Genomic DNA, 19,573 nt, shown 5'->3' on the forward strand with positions numbered 1-19,573 from the left:
CTTAGAAAATTTTCTATAGAAAATATTTCCTACAAATTTTTCTATAGCAAATAATTCTTAGACAATTTTCTATAGAATTTATTTCTTAAAAAATTTTCCATAAAGAATATTTCTTAGAAAAATTTCTATAGAAAATATTTCTTAGAAAATTTTCTATAGAAAATATTTCCTAGAAAATTTTCTATAGCAAATAATTCTTAGGCAATTTTCTATAGAAATTATTTCTTAGAAAATTTTCCATAAAGAATATTTCTTAGAAAAATTTCTATAGAAAATATTTCTTAGAAAATATTTCCTAGAAATTTTTCTATAGCAAATAATTCTTAGACAATTTTCTGTAGAAATTATTTCTTAGATAAGTTTTTAAGAAATATTTTCTATAGAAAATTTTCTAAGATTTAATAATTTTTATAGAAAATTTTCTAAAGAAAACATTTCGTAGAAAAAATTTTTACAGAAAATTTTATAAGAAATATTTCCTATAAAAATTTTTTCAAAAAGTTTCTATGAAAAAATTTTTATAAAAATTTTTCTAAGAAATATTTTCTAAAAAGTTTCTAAGAATTTTTTATAGAAAATTTCCTAAGTAATATTTTCTATATAATTTTTTTGAAAAATATTTTCTATAGAAAAACTTATACGAAATATTGCTATTTTATTTTCTACATCCTTATATTCTTTAAAAATATTTCCTATACACAAATTTCAAAGAAATATATTTTTTTTGCTTAATGGACATTACAATTTCTCAAAATTCATTGTAGCACAGTGTTTAAAACTGAAAAACTCTTACCTGAGACTTTGAGGCACTTTCTTTTGGATTTAAGCTTCTTTTGTTTTCAATGTGTCCACATTATCTAATGAAAATGATACAAAGTAATTAACAATAAATATAACTAAGTGGATACCGATACGATATCCGTATATTTAGCCCATTTTTGTAATTAGGGAAAATTGCATCGATACTATTAAGACTGTGGAAAACTGGGTGTGTATTGAGAGGGGGGGGGGCATGTATGTGAAATATCTAAAAAGTAGATAATAATGAAGAAGGCTTCAGAGAAAAACTACTTGCTTGATAAACGTTGTGATTAAAATGAAATGTAAAAAGAGGGTTACATACAAAATACAAATATGAATATTATCTGTGTGTGTGTTTCCATTTGTTTTCTATTTTGTTTTTTTACAATCTAATATGACTTTAATTATTGGGTATATATAATTATGTTTGTTTGTTATATTTTCTCATCTCTTTGATGGTTATGTATGAATGTACGTATTTTAAACGTATGGTTTTATTGTTTTATCTTATCAAAATTTATCAATCAAAAAATGTTTGTTTATTTTTTTAATTTTCTGTTTTGTTTTTTGTTACTGTCTGCCAATTTTCTATAGAAATTAGTTTAGTTTGTATTTATGTACGTATAACTCTTAATATTTGTTCATTTCCAATATATTTTCTGGCTTTAAAATTTTGTTTTTGTGATAATTTCTACTTAACTTTGCTTAATGCTTAGGTTTTGTGGTATTTTTGTTTTAACTATTTTGTGTTTCTTTACTATAATATTTACTGATAGTTATGAATTTGTGTGTATGTGTTTACTCTTTTTTTTCGAAATATATATATGCATGTCACGTTTGTATTGTATGTGTTTAACTAATGTGTATGAAAGATTCTTAATCCTTTATTTTCAGATTTTTATATGCATTACATGCATGTTTTTTCTTTTTTTATCAATATATTTCATAATGTTGTTGTTCTGATTGTTTTTGTTTTTTTTTTTCGTTCATTCTATGGAGTTGTGTATCTGTGCGATATTTTGTCAAATTTGTAATGTATGTTAATGTTAAATCAAAGTTTGGTAAAATTCAACAAATTCAAATGCCTATAGTAACTTAAAGTTAACTCTGCTGGCTTTGATGTGTTTGTTGCTGCTGTTGTTGGTGATGATGGTCAATAGATTGCTGCGATGCTGATCCTAAAATAAATAATATTTTTTTTTTTTATTATTTCTCTTCAGTTTATATTGTTTTTATAGGGTATTCAAAGGTACACTAAAAAAATTTCGGAACTGAAAGCTTTAATAATTATTTACGGATCAATTAAAAAATATTTGGTAATGTAAGCAAATTTCAATTTTAACAAAATTTTCGATAGATATAAAATTTTAACAAAATTTTCTATAGAAATAAAATTTTGACAAAATTTTCTATAGAAATAAAGTTTTGACAAAATTTTCTATAGAAATAAAGTTTTGACAAAATTTTCTATAGAAATAAAATTTTAACAAAATTTTTTATAGAAATAAAATTTTGACAAAATTTTCTTTAGAAATAAAATGTTGGTAGATTATTTTTGGCTCGAGTGGCAACCATGATTATGAACCTATATGGGCCAATTTTTCTGTAATTGGGGATCGGCTTTATATAACTATAGACCGATATGGACCAATTTTGGAATCGTTGTTAGCGGCCATATACGTTCCAAATTTGAACCGGATCGGATGAATTTTGCTCCTCAAATCTGGAGAACGGTTTATATGGAGGCTATATATAATTATGGACCGATATGGGCCAATTCTGGCACGGTTGTCAGAGACCATATACTAACACCATGTTCGAAATTTCAACCGTATCGGATGAAATTTGCTTCTCTTAGAGGCTCATATGACTATAGGGTCAAAGTTTTACTCCGAAGCTACGCACATGGAGTACAATTAATATTACAGCTATCCATGCCAAATTTTGTTAAAATCGGTTCAGATTTAGATATACCTCCCATATATCTTTCGCCCGATTTAGATTCATATAACAACCGGAGACCAAATTTTCATTTCGATTTATTTGAAATTTTTCCCTGAGAAAAAATTTCACATTTTATACCCATTTCAATGAAATTTTACTGCAATTGATTTTATTTTACACAGAAGAAAGATTTAACATTCTATATAACCGTGTCAAATTTCATCCAAATCAGTTCAGATTTATAGATAAAGCGCCATATATTCTTCCAATTTAGGCAAAAATGGTACATCGTCAGCGAAGATGTTGCCATACTTTCCACAGAAGATTTAGATAAGGTTCCGGCTGTATAAATGTCGCTCGATGTGGCCAAATATTGTCACAGTTCCGACAATTGACCGCATATTGTGGAGAAATTTAGCCAATATCCTTGTGAACTCACCACTGCTAAGGAGCAAAAATAAAAATTCCTCAAATTATCCTATAACTCTAATACATGTGTATTGTCGGATAAATCATAAATGCACTTTTGTGCAATAAAATGGCTTTAGCTTTATATTTCCCATATTTAAATACAAAAATAAAGTTAAGAGATTTTGTAGAAGTTTAAACATGCTTCTCCAAGTCAAATCAAATCAAAAGATTTATATATTTGCATATGGGAATCTAAACCTTTATGTAGCCCCCCCCCGACTTTAGACTTTACTAACTTCTTTTTTTTTACTAACATTGTATTCCACCCCAGGGCATAAGCCGACTTAAATTTTAAGTCTATATATTTTGTAGAAAGAAGTCTATGGTAAAATGGTAATTTTTTTACTGTTTTGTAGATTGGTAGAATTCCTGATTTTGGTAGATTTTGCAAAGAGGTACTTCTCAATAAATTTTCTATTGAAATAAACTTTTGAAAATTTTTTTCTATAGAAATAAAATTTTGTCAAAATTTTCTATAGAAATAAAATTTTGTCAAAATTTTCTATAGAAATAAAATTTTGTCAAAATTTTCTATAGAAATAAAATGTTGTCAAAATTTTCTATAGAAATACAATTTTGTCAAAATTTTCTATAGACACAAAATTTTGTATAGAAATAAATTGTTGACAAAATTAGCTATAAGAATAACATTTTTCCTATAGAAATAAAATTTTTAAAAAATTGTTTATAAAATAAAAATTGGACAAAATTTTAACACTCCTATCTTGCCATTTACATATAATTTTATATATCTATAATCAAAATGGAAAACACAAAAATATAGATTTATCTCTTCAATTTTACCAAATAATAATAATAAAAACAAAGTATATCGTACCTTGTGTATTTGTTGAACCTGTATTATTGTTATTATTGTTTGAGTTCGGGGGTAATATTGACATTAATGATGAGTTACTATTTTCCGATGGTGTCATGGGTCCTGCTGAATGCGGTGTATAACCCGACTGACTCATTTGTTTCTGTCGGACTTCACGTATTTTCAATTGCAGATCTTGACGTCGTGGAAACACTTCAATATGCTTAGTCTGTAGGAAATTGAAATTTATTTTATTGAAATTATCAAATTGTGGAAAGATTGGAAAATAAATTTTTCGCAAAATTTCTAACCTGAAAAGCTATAGTAGCTTGTGCAGATGGAAAAAACCCATGTTCGGCAAAAAGTGTCAAGACTAAATTTCTTCGAGTTTCCAAAAGTTTACGATGACCTTTTTCACTAGTATCAGAACGAGCACTTTGTAGAGGCGTCTGTGGTGTACGGGGTGAGCGGCCAGTTTGATCTGAGGTTTCCAATTCTGAAATATTAAGTGAAGCCAATAAATTATATATATTTTTTAATGGAATTTGGAAAAATTAAATTTACCTCGTAATTTATCTATATTGAAATCTGGCCCAAAGAAATGCTGAGTAGGTGTTGGTGGTATTGAAGCGGTGTCATCCGTAGCCTCGTCTTCGCTTTCTGTTAATGTTAAATGGAAAGAAAATTGTTATGATACAGATGGTAGAAAATGTATTCCTATTTTATTTAACAATTGCGGGTATGCTTTTGTTTCATATTTCCAATAAATTTAAAGATTTTTGGTATTTGTTGAAATTTCATTTCATTAATCGATAGGAAATTACTCAAAATTCCCAATCAATGGCAAACTTACGTATTGTTTGTACTGGTGGTGGGGCTGTTGCATTCTTTTTACGATAATTTGTACCGTAAACGCGTGGGGATGATGGCACTGCTATGGCGCTAGGAGATTGACAATCCTTTGGTTTAAATTGAGGCAGTGCCTCGTATTTCTTTTCGAAATCAGCCAAAACACTTGATGCAAGAGAGCTAGAAAATTTCAATTTCGATTATATTTCAAAGTAGAACTTTCACAGTTTTGTACATACTTGGATTTTTCATCCTGTTGCTGTAATTGTTTCTTTTTTGGGCCATGAAGAGATTTAGGGGATTTTGGAATAGTATTATTGGTATTGTTAATAGGTCCACATCCAACACCACTGCTACCACTACCAGCACCACCACTACTTGACGATGGTGTTAGTGGTAATTGTTCATCACTGTTAGGAGTAGTTGACGATGAGGTAGGCGTTGGTAATGCTGATGTGATTGTCACCGTAGATACATGACCTATTATAGGTGATGATCCTTCCATTATGGGGGAATTGAGATTGTTAGCCCCATTGCCTCCTCCCGTGGAATTTGATAAAACTGTTTGTGTATTAAAACCACCGCCTTCCTGCTTGATGGAACTCATACTTCCTACAGCTGTGTTATGGTAGAGTATTTAAAAAATATATATATATATTAAAATTTAGTAATAAAAAAATTAATCAACCAAACTTACATAAATTCTTTCGACGTTGCAACGGAGCACGACCAAGCTGGGCTGGTGTTGGTGCCAATATAAATTGTTGTTGTGTCTCATTACTGTCCTGTGTTGGCTGCTTTTGTGTACTTTCATCTTCATCAATACTGCCATCTGTATTATTACGCTGAAAACTCGATTCTGTAGCGGATTTAGGGGTGGTAGGTAACGATGATCTATGCGATGGTGATATTGGCAGAGCATCTACACAAAAAGATATATGACCATAAATTAGCGAGATCATTTGTAGGGAGCATGCAAATTTACTGCATATCTCATACCTTGGTTATAGTTGTGTAGAATTAAAGTGTTTGGATTCGATGCGGGTACCAATTCGCTCTGTCCATTGTGTTTTTTAAATATATATTGCATTTGTAGCGTATTTGGCTGTTGTTGCTGTTGCTGATGATGCATCGGCAGAATCGCATACTACATTAGAAAAATAACAATTTGGAATTAGATTTTTATTCAGAACTTTCATTACACAGAAAAAAAATTCACGAAAATTTTTCCAATTAAAGACTTGACTTAAAAAAAAAATGCGATTAAAAATTTAATTGATTCCACAATTGGTTTAATTGAAACAAAAATGAATACCATCAATTAATTTTTTTTATTGGATTATTTAATTTTTTAATGGAATTTTAATTAATTTTTCTTATTGATACTATCATTTCTGTGATTGAAGACATTTCAAAATTAATTGGGTCAATCAATTTCGTGATTGAATCAGAAAAAAATTTTGTGTGTAGGAACTACAAGTCTTAAAAATTGATTTTATTTAATAACCAACATTGTTTTCTCAGTTGTTTCATTACATATAATAATATTTTTCGTTCTTTTATAATAAATTAAATTTTTATTTTTATTAAAAACTATTTTTTAATATTTTACAAATGTGTTTTTACTCCATTGGGAATGACTTAGTGGCCTTTCCTGAATATTGGATGTACATAAACTTTTTTTAGCTCATTGTATCCCAGTAAAAAAAGCGTCGCCAAAAAAGTAATGAAAATGTTCTTTTTGGATCCGGAAGTGGTGCAAAATTGACGCAGAAGCGATGAATTTAACATGGGCTTGTCATAGGACGGAAGTTCTCCATTTCAACAGCCGTTGCACTGAATTTGCATTACTTCTTTAGATGTGATCCGAATTCAATGTTGTGGATGTATATTAAAAAATTCTGTGATATTTTGTCAAATAAATAATTTTTATAATTTTTTTATAATTTTTTAATGGATTCTAACGCTTGTCGGAAACGTTTGACCTCAGATATTTGCAAAAATGCACAAATTTTTCAGATTGGATTTAACATTTTTTTCGACAAAATTTAAATGATTTGTACCATTTTATGAATTCTTACTCTGTTTTTAACCTATTTGAAACAAAAAAAGGTAAAATTATCCATTAAAAGTATGAGAAAACCAAGTTATAAAAAATTGAATTAAAAGAACTTCCTGGGTAGTTAAAATAAAGAACATCATTGGGAGTACATCTCCTGGAAGTGCTATTAAAGTTGTGCCATTGGAAGAACTTCCAAATTTTTTTGCTGGGATATCAATAACGTTCGACTAATAGTCTTTCTATTATTGGTTGACCGAATACGATGGTTTTGACCGAAGCAAAAATCGCTTGGAGACGAAGCCGAATAATTCACGACAAAATTAGGATTCTTCGGAATTTTAGGAACACAGTGCCTCGTTTTTTGATATTAAACTGAAAATTACGATTTTAAAATTAAAATAGTCTTCAAACTACAGAAAACACAGAAAAAAATATCACCATAAATTTTCCAATTAATTGAATTTTTTTAAATTCATATTAAATTAAAAATTTAATTGGTTCAAAAAATTTTTTAATTGAAACAAAAATCAATCATAACAATTAATTGTACACAGAAAAAAATTTCACGTTCATTTCAATTTTTCCAATTAAAGACTTAATTGAGTTTTAAAAAATATTCAATTAAAAATTTAATTGATTCAACAAATTTTTTAATTGGAACAAAAATCAATCACAACAAGTATATACGGCCGTAAGTTCGGCCAGGCCGAAGCTTATGTACCCTCCATCATGGATTGCGTAGAAACTTCTTCTAAACACTGCCATCGAATTACTTAAGTTGCGGTAACGCTTGCCGATGGCAAGGTATCTTAAAACCTCCTAACACCATCTTCTAAATTGTAAGTCCATACGTGGTATATATTAAATCAAAACAGATCGATCCAATACGTATATAATTCAGTTTGACAAAGTAGACATAAAATTTTGACAAAATTTTCAACAGAAATAAAATTTTAACAAAATTTTCTATAGAAATAAAATTTTCACAAAATTTTCTATAGAAATAAAAATTTTGACAAAATTTTCTATAGAAAGAAAATTTTGACAAAAATTTCTACAGAAATAAAATTTTCTATAGAAATGAACTTTTAACAAAATTTTCTATAGAAATAAAATCTTGGTAGATTATTTTTGGCTCGAGTGGCAACCATGATTATGAACCGAATAAAATTTGAACAAAATTTTCTATAGAAATAAAATTTTGACAAAATTTTCTATAGAAATAAAATTTTGACAATGATGAAAATTTTATTATGAACCCAATAAAATTTTAACAAAATTTTCTCTAGAAATAAAATTTTGACAAAATTTTCTATAGAAATAAAATTTTGGTAGATTATTTTTGGCTCTAGTGGCAACCATGATTATGAACCGATATGGACCAATTTTTGTGTGATTGGACCAATTTTGGTATGGTTGTTAGCGACCATATACTAACACCACGTTCCTAATTTGAACCGGATCGGATGAATTTTGCTCCTCCAAGAGGCTCCGGAGGTCAAATCTGAAGAACGTTTTATATGGGGGCTATATATAATTATGGACCGATATGGACCAATTCTGGCACGGTTGTTACACCCTCAAAAAAATCGCTTCTCTAACATATGTTCCAAACATATTTTGCAGGAAGCACATATATTATTGGATACCGCCGAAACATTAATATGTTTGTTTTATGTGAGCATATATATGTTTGGAAGCATTTTGAGTCCAAAAATAGTATATGCTTGGAAGAATTCCCCAAAGAAGATTGTGTTCATTCCCTCACATAATTTTTACTTCCACGAATTTTTTTAGTTCTTCGCATCTTTTTCTGTAATACAAATATGTCGGTTTTTTCAAATGTCTATTCTCTTGGTTCCGAATGTCTATTCTCTTTATTCCGAATACTCCTTCTAACATTCAAATTAAATAATATTTAGACTTAAGCATATTAAATTTTTGGCCTTATCATGAAACAGTTTTCCGAAACAACATACAATCGGTTTCACAGAAATTGCTCTCATTTCATTCTCTCGCTGTGTTATGTTGATACTTTTTAATCAACCCTCCCGGTTTCCATCTCTATTTCTTTCTCTATACTAAGCAGTCCATCTCTCTCTGTCGCTCGCTGAATAAAGTATCACAACATATATATGTTTACTCGAAATTTGTAAATTTATATATGTTTACATTCACACATATTATTTTTATGAAACATTCATGCCCCAAACATAATATATTCTAACATATTAACATATGTGTCCCAAACATTTTGTGTTAGTTTAGGAACATTACATGTTTGCACTTAAATATATTGTGTTTAAAAATTGTGCCCGAAACACATTTTGTTTATATCGGAACATATGAAAAACATATTTTTCTAACAGTGTAAAGATCATATACCAACACCATGTTCCAAATTACAACCGGATTGGATGAAATTTGCTTCTCTTGGAGACTTCGCAAGCCAAATCTGGGGATCGGTTTATATGGGGGCTATACATAATTATGAACCGATGTGGACCAATTTTTGCATGTTTGTTAGAGACCATATACCAATTTGCTTCTCTTTGAGTCTCCGCAACCCAAATCTGGCGATCGGTTTATATGGGCGCTATATATAATTATGGACCGATGTGGACCAATTTTTGCACGGTTGTTAGAGACTATATACCAACACCATGTACCAAATTTCAGGCGGATCGGATGAAATATGCTTCTCTTAGAGGCTCCGCAAGCCAAATCTGGGGATCGGTTTATATGGGGGCTATATATAATTATGGACCGATATGGACCAATTTTTGCATGGTTGTTAGAGACCATATACCAACATCATGTACCAAATTTCAGCCGGATCGGATGAAATTTTCTTCTCTTTGAGGCTCCGCAAGCCAAATCTGGGGATGGGTTTATATGGGGGCTATATATAATTATGGACCGATATAAACCAATTTTTGCACGGTTGTTAGAGACCATATACCAACACCATGTACCAAATTTCAGCCGAATCTCCTTTAGGCTCCGCAAGCCAAATCTGGGGATCGGTTTATATGGGGGCTATATATAATTATGGACCGATGTGGACCAATTTTTGCATGGTTGTTAGAGACCATATACCAACACCATATACCAAATTTCAGCCGGATCGGATGAAATATGCTTCTGTTAGAGGCTCCACAAGCCAAATCTGAGGGTCCCTTTATATGGGGGCTATACGTAAAAGTGGACCGATATGACCCATTTTCAATACCATCCGACCTACATCGATAACAACTACTTGTGCCAAGTTTCAAGTCGATAGCTTGTTTCGTTCGGAAGTTAGCGTGATTTCAACAGACGGACGGACGGACATGCTTAGATCGACTCAGAATTTCACCACGACCCAGAATATATATACTTTATGGGGTCTTAGAGCAATATTTCGATGTGTTACAAACGGAATGACAAAGTTAATATACCCCCATCCTATGATGGAGGGTATAAAAATTATTAGTATCAATTAATTTTTTTGAATTTTTAATTGACTTTCAATTAATTTTTTAACCCTCTAATGCCCCATTTTTTTGCCAGCTGATTAAATATTCAATGTTAACGACACAAAAGCAAGAAAACTAAACAAGAAAAATTAATACGGTAAAATTCAGTATAGCTGCAAAGCCTCTTGAATAGTTTTTACTAAGTTTTCTTTTTATTTTACCAATTTTTGTTGTCTTAAGGTGTGTTTTACTAAAAGCTTTCAGACTTAACGAAGCCCGCCTAAAGGCGGTAGTGGGCATTAGAGGGTTAATTGATACTATCATTTCTGTGATTGAAAACATTTCAATTAAAAATTTAATTGGTTCAAAAATTTTTTATTTGAAACAAAAATCAATCATAACAATTAATTGTATCAAATTAATTTTTTAATTGTAACAATTAATTTTTAATTGATTTTGGTGATTGGATACTATCATTTCTGTGATTGAAGACATTTCAATTAAAAATTAATTGGATCAATTAATTTCGTCTCATTGAAGACAAAAATTAATTTTTTCTGTGTAGCTGATTTTGTTAAAGCGTTTAGCTTCTAAAAAATTGTAAAATGCTTCGGCTTCGATTATCTGGCGATTTTTGATTAGGGAAAATATCAAGATTTTCAATTTTGGAATGTCGAATTTTTGTTTTTTTTTATACTCTGCGGTACATGGCGTTATAAGTTAGTTCATATGTTTGCAACACCCAGAAGGAGACTAGATAGACATATGGTGTCTTTGGCAATAATGCTCAAGGCCCCTGAGTCGATCCGTCTGTCTGTGAACACATTTTTGTGATCAAAGTCTAGGTCGCAATTTTAGTCCAATCGACTTCAAATTTGGCACAAGTATGTGTTTTAGGACGGAATATAACCCTATTGATTTGGGAAGAAATCGGTTCAGATTTAGATATAGCTCCCATTAATATTTTTTTCCGATTTGGGCAAAAATTACCAAAATATTCACATTTTTCGCCCGATATGGGCTCAGGAGCCAGAGTTTTAGTCCGATGTATATGCAATTTTGCACAGGGGAGTTAATATTTTTACTATGCATGCAAAATTTGATTGACATCAATTCAGATTTAGATAAAGCTTCCATATAAATAATTCGCCCGATTTACTCTCATATGACCCCAGAAGCCAGAGTTTTACTCCGATGAACATGCAATTTTGCACAGGGAGTAGAAATAACATTTTGACTATGCATGCCAAATCGGGTTGAAATCGGTTCAAATTTAGTTGTAGATCCCATATATCTTTCGCCCGATATGCACTCACATGGGGCCCAGAAGCCAGAGTTTTACTCCGATGAACGTGCAATTTTGCACAGGGAGTAGAAACAACATTTTGACTATGCATTCCAAATCTGGTTGAAATCGGTTCAGATTTAGATATAGCTTCCATATATATATCTTTCGCCCGATATGTACTTATATGGGGCCCAGAAGCCAGAGTTTTACTCCGATGAACGTGCAATTTTGCACATGGGGTAGAAATAACTAGGGTTGGCCTGTCGCAAACTGTGACTTTTGCGACATACGTTTACGACGGTATAATACGTATGTCTCAAAAGTCGTAAACCTAGTGTAGAAAACCTAATTTGGAATTAAAGAAATTGTGAATATTTTTTAATTTAATTTAGTTAAGCTCCCCGATAAAAGGTATGCAAAAAATGTTTTATATTGTATTTATTCAAAACTCTACTAGATTTACATCTCTCATTCACAACTTCAAACTATTCTTGATTTTCGTGGTCCAAGCTTTAGCTGCATCAATGAATGACTAGCTATAATTTTGAAAATTTTTAATTAGTATGGAAATGGGCTCTAAAAAGCCAAAAAGTGATTTTATAAAATTTTTTCTAAACAACAATTCACTTATATAAGACTTAAGTAGTTTTCCTTCTTTCCAGTTTCTGCAGTAATTTGTGAAAGTTAACTATGAGCGAGTACCGACCGTCACGTTCGAATTTCCAATTGAAATAACTATATTCTCAAGTTTTTTCAAACTCGTTAATAATTTTATGAACATTCCTGAGAATTGAAACTTCTTCGCATATATATTGATCTTGGATATCATTCGCTGAAGGGTCTGAAGTATTTGGAGTTTGCGACGTTTGCTACTTTTTCTACATTTAAGACGTTTACAACTTTGCGACAGTCGCAAACCTTAAACTGTTTGATACAGACCATCTCTGGTAATAACATTTTAACTATGCATTAGAGCTCGAGCGAAGAATCGGATTCGGCCAAAATCGATAATTGGCCACGAATAGGCCTTCGGCGTCAAAAGGCCGATTATTCGAAGCTTTTTGAATAATTTGTTTCATATCGAATTGTCCCAGTATTGAATTTGTCTCAGTCAAAACACCCAAATCAAATAAAACGTAAAAAATGTATAAACATATCCTTGTTTGTCATTAATAATATCAAACTACTGAATTTGGATACTAAAAAGTCTGTTAGTTCTAAAAGAATATAAGAAGACATGAGCTGAATTACCATTTATTGTGGTTTTTATGCCTTTGTTGAATAAAAATGCTAATATTGAACTAAAAAACACTCCAAAACTCTTTAATTACACATTTCAGGAAAATTATCGGCTTCGGCGGATTATTGTTTTTTTTTTTTTTTGTGCCGAACATATGCCTCGGCTTCAGCAAAAAAAAAAACAGCTTCGGTTGAGCTCTACTAAGCATGTCAAATTTGTTCAGATGTAATCGGATTTAGATATAGCTCACATTTATATGTTTTTCCGATTTGGATACAAATTACCAAAATATCCACATTTTCTACTTGCTAAATCGTCACTGCTAAATACTAAAAAAAAATTGCAAAAATTGACTCTAATTGTCATATACCTCTCTAATAACAGGTGGGCTGATAAGTCCCCGGTCTGACACATAGATGGCGTCTCTAGTATTAAATGCATATTATTTTTATATAGTACCAACCTTCAAATGATTCGTGTCAAAATTTGACGTCTGTAAGTCAATTAGTTTGTGAGATAGAGCGTCTTTTGTGAAGCAACTTTTGTTATTGTGAAAAAAATGGAAAAAAAGGAATTTCGTGTTTTGATAAAATACTGTTTTCTGAAGGGAAAAAATACGGTGGAAGCAAAAACTTGGCTTGATAATGAGTTTCCGGACTCTGCCCCAGGGAAATCAACAATAATTGATTGCTATGCAAAATTCAAGCGTGGTGAAATGAGTACGGAGGACGGTGAACGCAGTGGACGCCCGAAAGAGGTGGTTACCGACGAAAATGATTTTGAATGACCGTAAAATGAAGTTGATCGAGATAGCAGAGGCCTTAAAGATATCAATGGAACGTGTTGGTCATATCATTCATCAATATTTGGATATGCGGAAGCTCTGTGCAAAATGGGTGCCGCGCGAGCTCACATTTGACCAAAAACAACGTGTTGATGATTCTGAGCGGTGTTTGCAGCTGTTAACTCGTAATACACCCGAGTTTTTCCGACGATATGTGACAATGGATGAAACATGGCTCCATCACTACACTGCTGAGTCCAATCGACAGTCGGCTGAGTGGACAGCGACCGGTGAACCGTCTCCGAAGCGTAGAAAGACTCAAAAGTCCGCTGGCAAAGTAATGGCCTCTGTTTTTTGGGATGCGCATGGAATAATTTTTATCGATTATCTTGAGAAGGGAGAACCCATCAACAGTGACTATTATATGGCGTTATTGGAGCGTTTGAAGGTCGAAATCGCGGCAAAACGGCCCCATATGAAGAAGAAAAAAGTGTTGTTCCACCAAGACAACGCACCGTGCCACAAGTCATTGAGAACGATGACATAAATTCATGAATTGGGCTTCGAATTGCTTCCTCACCCACCGTATTCTCCAGATCTGGCCCCCAGCGACTTTTTCTTGTTCTCAGACCTCAAAAGGATGCTCGCAGAGAAAAAATTTTACTGCAATGAAGAGGTGATCGCCGAAACTGAGGCCTATTTTGAGGCAAAACCGAAGGAGTACTACCAAAATGGTATCAAAAAATTGGAAGGTCGTTATAATCGTTGTATCGCTCTTGAAGGGAACTATGTTGAATAATAGAAACGAATTTTGACAAAAAAAATGTGTTTTTCTTTGTTAGACCGGGGACTTATCAGCCAATCTGTTATCCCCTCTCAGTAATCGCGGTGACATATTTGTGTACTTCAAAGTTTCTCTAAGTGCTTTCACGGAAATATGGAACGCCATTCGGACTCGGTTATAAAAAAGGAGGTCCTGACATTGAGCTAAACATAGAATCGGTCAGCACTCAGCGATAAGGAAGAAGTTCACCACTGTGATATCACAATAGACTGAATAATCTCAGTGAGCCTGAAATATCGGGCTGCCACTATACCTAACCAAAAATCTTTGGCTCACTGCAGTCTAACTTTTTTGTGCATCATTGAGCAATGGTACATTTTTTTAAACTTCAATGACCTTGGAATTCCATTTTTATTTTAATTAACGAAAACAGTACATACCTGGTGTGGCATTGCATTGTTGACAGCAAATAGAATTTGTTTGGGTTGTTGTCCACCTACGGATGTAATGCCAGTTGTCGCTGCTGGTGAAGACGGCACCGAGGAAGATGAAACAACAGCCAATGAGGCTTGTGTACCTAGAGTTTTTATTGAAGTGGATGGAGTAGAAGAATGTGTTGAAGTCACTATTGTGTTACCCAGCATAGTGGTGGTATTTTGTTTTGTTAGATAATTAGTCGTTGATGATGATGATGCACATCCCCCTCCACCTATTCCAGAAGTATTGTGTGCCGAGACCAAATGACCACTTTTGGATGATGCATTCGAGTTATTGGCCGTGACAACAATAGTGTTAGTAGTTGTAAGCTTATTGTTATTATTACAATTAGTATTTGTGTTAGTAGCACTGCCTGCAGGTATTATTGTTATAGTACTACCACCACCGCCACCAGCTCCTGCATTCATATTGGTTTGCATTTTTTGGCTAGGAGTTGACGAAGAAGAAGTGGATGACGACGTTGTAGTTAATATGCGAGCATTGGCTGGAATTGTTATTTTACTAATAAAGGAAATGGATGGCCGCATAGGTGATGTATTACTATTGCCTCCACCACCAACTGCACCTACACCGCTTGCCACAGTAGTTGCACTTGAGGCTAAATTATTTTGGCGCATCTTGTGTTGTAGCAATTGTTGGGCAATGCTTTGTTGTTGTTGCCTATTTAGACTATTGGCATCTGTTATAAGCAACATGGTTTGTGGTTGTTGTGATGCTGGTGTCTGTTGATTCTGCATATCTTCCGAGTTATTGCCCACTACTATAGACGGTTTTGTCTCTAACATAACATCTGATTCTTGTTTGATTATAGTTGGACTTTCATCACCTATATCGGCATCGTTTAGAGTGTCTAACACAAGGGCATCATATAAAATTGCTGCCCTGCCTGTGGCTTTGGCTGCTGGTTCTGATGATGATGATGATGATGAGGATTTGACGTTGGATGTCACGGCAATATTTGTGTTATTGACGTTTCGTAGCAATATGGTTTTGGTTGGATTTTTATTATTGTTATTATTGGTAGTGGTAGTTGTGGTGGTGGTAATGGTGTTGGTTATAGCATTACAAGGGGAAGCAGAGGTAGTAGTAGTAGAATTTAACGTGGAGGAAGAGGAGCATATTATGGGGTATTGGTTTTTAATATCATTCAATTCATTATTTGTGGATGCTGCAGACAATGAATAAGATGATATGGATGAGCTTGGTGTGGATGATAATGACGGTTTTAAGCTAAATGAAGATGATGATAATGATGTCGTTTTTGGCGAAATGACCAATGATGACATAGGCGGTGGTGGTGGTTTAGTTGTCCCCGCCACCAAGTCAGACGTTGTAATTGCTGTTGCTGCTGCTGGTGCCGCATTCATTTGTGTAACTTTGTTGGATTTCCCATTATTTGTCCTATTTGTCGTTGTGGTCTTTTGTATAGTCCGAAAAAACAATGGTGGTGGAGTTGTTAGTGTCCTAATAATTGTTATCTGTTTTGTATGATTTCCTGACTGTCCGCTCATCTTTATTATGGGCGTTGGGGTTACTACAATACTTTGTCTGGTCGCTTCATGAGAATATGGAGTTGGGACGCGTGTTATGACCGTCGGAGGCGTTTCAACTCTACGAAAATGTAAATTCTTCAAATGTCTATGTGGCGAAGATGTATGCTGTTGTGGTGTAATCGAACGTCTCAAGTGCATAAAACTATGTTGACGTGTAATTGGGGGTGGTGTTGTTGTTGTCGTTGAGTTAAAACGTCTGTTACCCCCTTGACCCGTTGGTGTTGGAGTCCTCGATATTAAGAGAGTTTTACTTTTGGGAATTGTATAAAATTCAATATCATCAAAATCAGTTTCGGTTTCATAATCGTCAAAGTCATCCTCGTCATAAAGTGGAGTATTATCGTCTGTGTCTTCTTCGCCTGTGTCCATTTTAATAATATTTATTTTCACATCATTCTCGCAAGAATGTACAACATCTTCAATGATATCCAAAATGACGAAATGGGATTTGTGGGTTTGGTGGTGTATGGTTATTGGAATGGATGCAGATTTTTTTTGATTGTTTTGATTGTTAGTTTAACGCATAAAAACACATACACGCATACGCATACATATACATATTTATAGAGTGACATACATGAAGATGTTAAGATACACACACGCATAAATATATAGTATTATATAATACATATACATATATATGCATATAAAACCGAAACCCAAGAAACAAATGAAGCATTTGAGAGGTATGCATATTATTGAGAGAAGAAACAATATAATGAATATTAAATAGTTAGATGATGATTCTCAGAGTGGTCAATGTACATTTAATATGGAAATACAATGCTTATGAAAACATTAGTTTGCTTATATCACCCCTAAGTCTCCCACATTAGGCTCTCATAGGAATCAAAGAAATAATTTATATCTTCTATTGAGAGATAACATGACTTAATAACTTCTCTATATCTCTAATCATAGAATTAAGAAAAAAAACTGAAGAACGTAATGCTTGATATCCGTTAACACAGTAAAGCGAACATTTACATTAATAGGCTCAAAGCAAATATCACCAAAATTTTAATTGATTTAAAAAAACTGTTTAATTAAATCAAAAATTAACTACAAAATTTTCTATAGAAATAAAATATTGGAAAAATTTTCTATAGAAATAAAATATTGCAAAAATTTTCTATAGAAATAACATTTTTACAAAAATTTTCTATAGAAATAAAATATTGCAAAAATTTTCTACAGACATAAAATTTTACAAAAACTTTCTATAGAAATACAATTTTGCAAAATTTTTCTATAGAAATAAAATTTTGCAAAAATTTTCTATAGAAATAAAATTTTGCAAAAATTTTCTATAGAAATAAAATTTTGCAAAAATTTTCTATAGAAATAAAATTTTGAAAAATTTTCTATAGAAATAAAATTTTGCAAAAATTTTCTATAGAAATAAAATTTTACAAAAATTTTCTATAGAAATAAAATTTTGCAAAAATTTTCTATAGAAATAAAATTTTGCAAAAATTTTCTATAGAAATAAAATTTTGAAAAATTTTCTATAGAAATAAAATTTTGCAAAAATTTTCTACAGAAATACAATTTTGCAAAAATTTTCTATATAAATAAAATTTTGAAATAAATTTCTATAGAAATAAAATTTTGAAAAAAATTTATATAGAAACAAAATTTTTCAATAGTTTTCTATAGAAATAAAATTTTGCAAAAATTTTCTATAGAAATAAAATTTTGTAAACATTTTCTATAGAAATAACATTTTGCAAAAATTTTCTATAGAAATAAAATTTTGCAAAAATTTTCTATAGAAATAACATTTTGCAAATATTTTCTATAGAAATAAAAATTTACAAAAATTTTCTGTAGAAATAAGATTTTAAAAAAAATTTCAATAGAAATTAAATTTTGCCAAGAATTTTCTATAGAAATAAAATTTTGCAAAAAAATTCTATAGAAATAAAATTTTACAAAAATTTTCTATAGAAATAAAATTTTGCAAAAATTTTGTAAAAATTTCCTATAGAATTAACATTTTGCAAAAATTTTCTATAGAAATAGAATTTTGACAAAATTTTCTATAGAAACAAAATTTTGCAAAAATTTTCTATAGAAATAAAATTTTGAAAAAAATTTATATAGAAATAAAATTTTGCAAAAATTTTCTATAGAAATAAAGTTATGAAATAAAATTTTTCAAAAATTTCCTATACAAATAAATTTTTACAAAAATTTTCTATAGGAATAAAATTTTGCAAAAATTTTGTATAGAAATAAAGTTTTGGCAAAATGTTCTATAGAAATTAAATTTTGCAAAAATTTTCTATAGAAATAAAGTTTTGGCAAAATGTTCTATAGAAATAAAATTTTGCAAAAATTTTCTATAGAAATAAAATTTTTCAAAAATTTTCTTTAGAAATAAAATTTTGCAAAAATTTTCTATAGAAATAAAATTTTGCAAAAATTTTCTTTAGAAATAAAATTTTGCAAAAATTTTCTATAGAAATAAAATTTTACAAATTTTTTCATAGAAATAAAATGTTGAAAAAATTTTGTATAGAAATAAAATTTTGACAAAATGTTCTATAGATATAAAATTTTGACAAAATTTTCTGAGAGAAATTTTCAAAAATTTCTCTATAGAAATATAATTTTGAAAAAAATCTCTCTATAGAAATAACATTTTGAGAAAATTTTCTATAGAAATACATTTTCTATAAAAATAAATTTTTACAAAAATTTTCTATAGAAATAAAATTTTACAAAAATTTTCAATAGAAATAAAATTTTGCAAAAATTTTGTAAAAATTTCCTATAGAATTAACATTTTGCAAAAATTTTCTATAGAAATAAAATTTTGAAAAAATTTATATAGAAATAAAATTTTGCAAAAAAATTCTATAGAAGTAAAGTTTTGGCAAAATGTTCTATAGAAATAAAATTTTGCAAAAATTTTCTATAGAAATAAAATTTTTCAAAAATTTTCTTTAGAAATAAAATTTTGCAAAAATTTTCTATAGAAATAAAATTTTCTTTAGAAATAAAATTTTGCAAAAATTT

General features: G+C 30.7%; 1 protein-coding gene across 1 annotated transcript in view; it reads right to left on the reverse strand.

Moving 5' to 3' along the window:
* Positions 1-670: 670 nt before the first annotated feature.
* Positions 671-19,573, reverse strand: part of cic (Putative transcription factor capicua) — a 134,368-nt gene continuing 115,465 nt past the window's right edge. Inside the window, exons 14-22 of the mRNA XM_075290350.1 lie at positions 14,939-15,075; positions 5,882-6,029; positions 5,580-5,804; positions 5,122-5,500; positions 4,887-5,062; positions 4,598-4,693; positions 4,345-4,529; positions 4,055-4,262; positions 671-1,979 (exon numbers count right to left, since the gene is read on the reverse strand). Coding sequence (XP_075146465.1) covers positions 1,903-1,979; positions 4,055-4,262; positions 4,345-4,529; positions 4,598-4,693; positions 4,887-5,062; positions 5,122-5,500; positions 5,580-5,804; positions 5,882-6,029; positions 14,939-15,075 — 1,631 coding nt within the window. The 3' untranslated portion in view covers positions 671-1,902. The remainder of the gene's footprint in view (positions 1,980-4,054; positions 4,263-4,344; positions 4,530-4,597; positions 4,694-4,886; positions 5,063-5,121; positions 5,501-5,579; positions 5,805-5,881; positions 6,030-14,938; positions 15,076-19,573) is intronic.

Source organism: Haematobia irritans, chromosome 1, assembly GCF_050003625.1.
Source record: "Haematobia irritans isolate KBUSLIRL chromosome 1, ASM5000362v1, whole genome shotgun sequence".
Classification (NCBI taxonomy): domain Eukaryota; kingdom Metazoa; phylum Arthropoda; class Insecta; order Diptera; family Muscidae; genus Haematobia; species Haematobia irritans.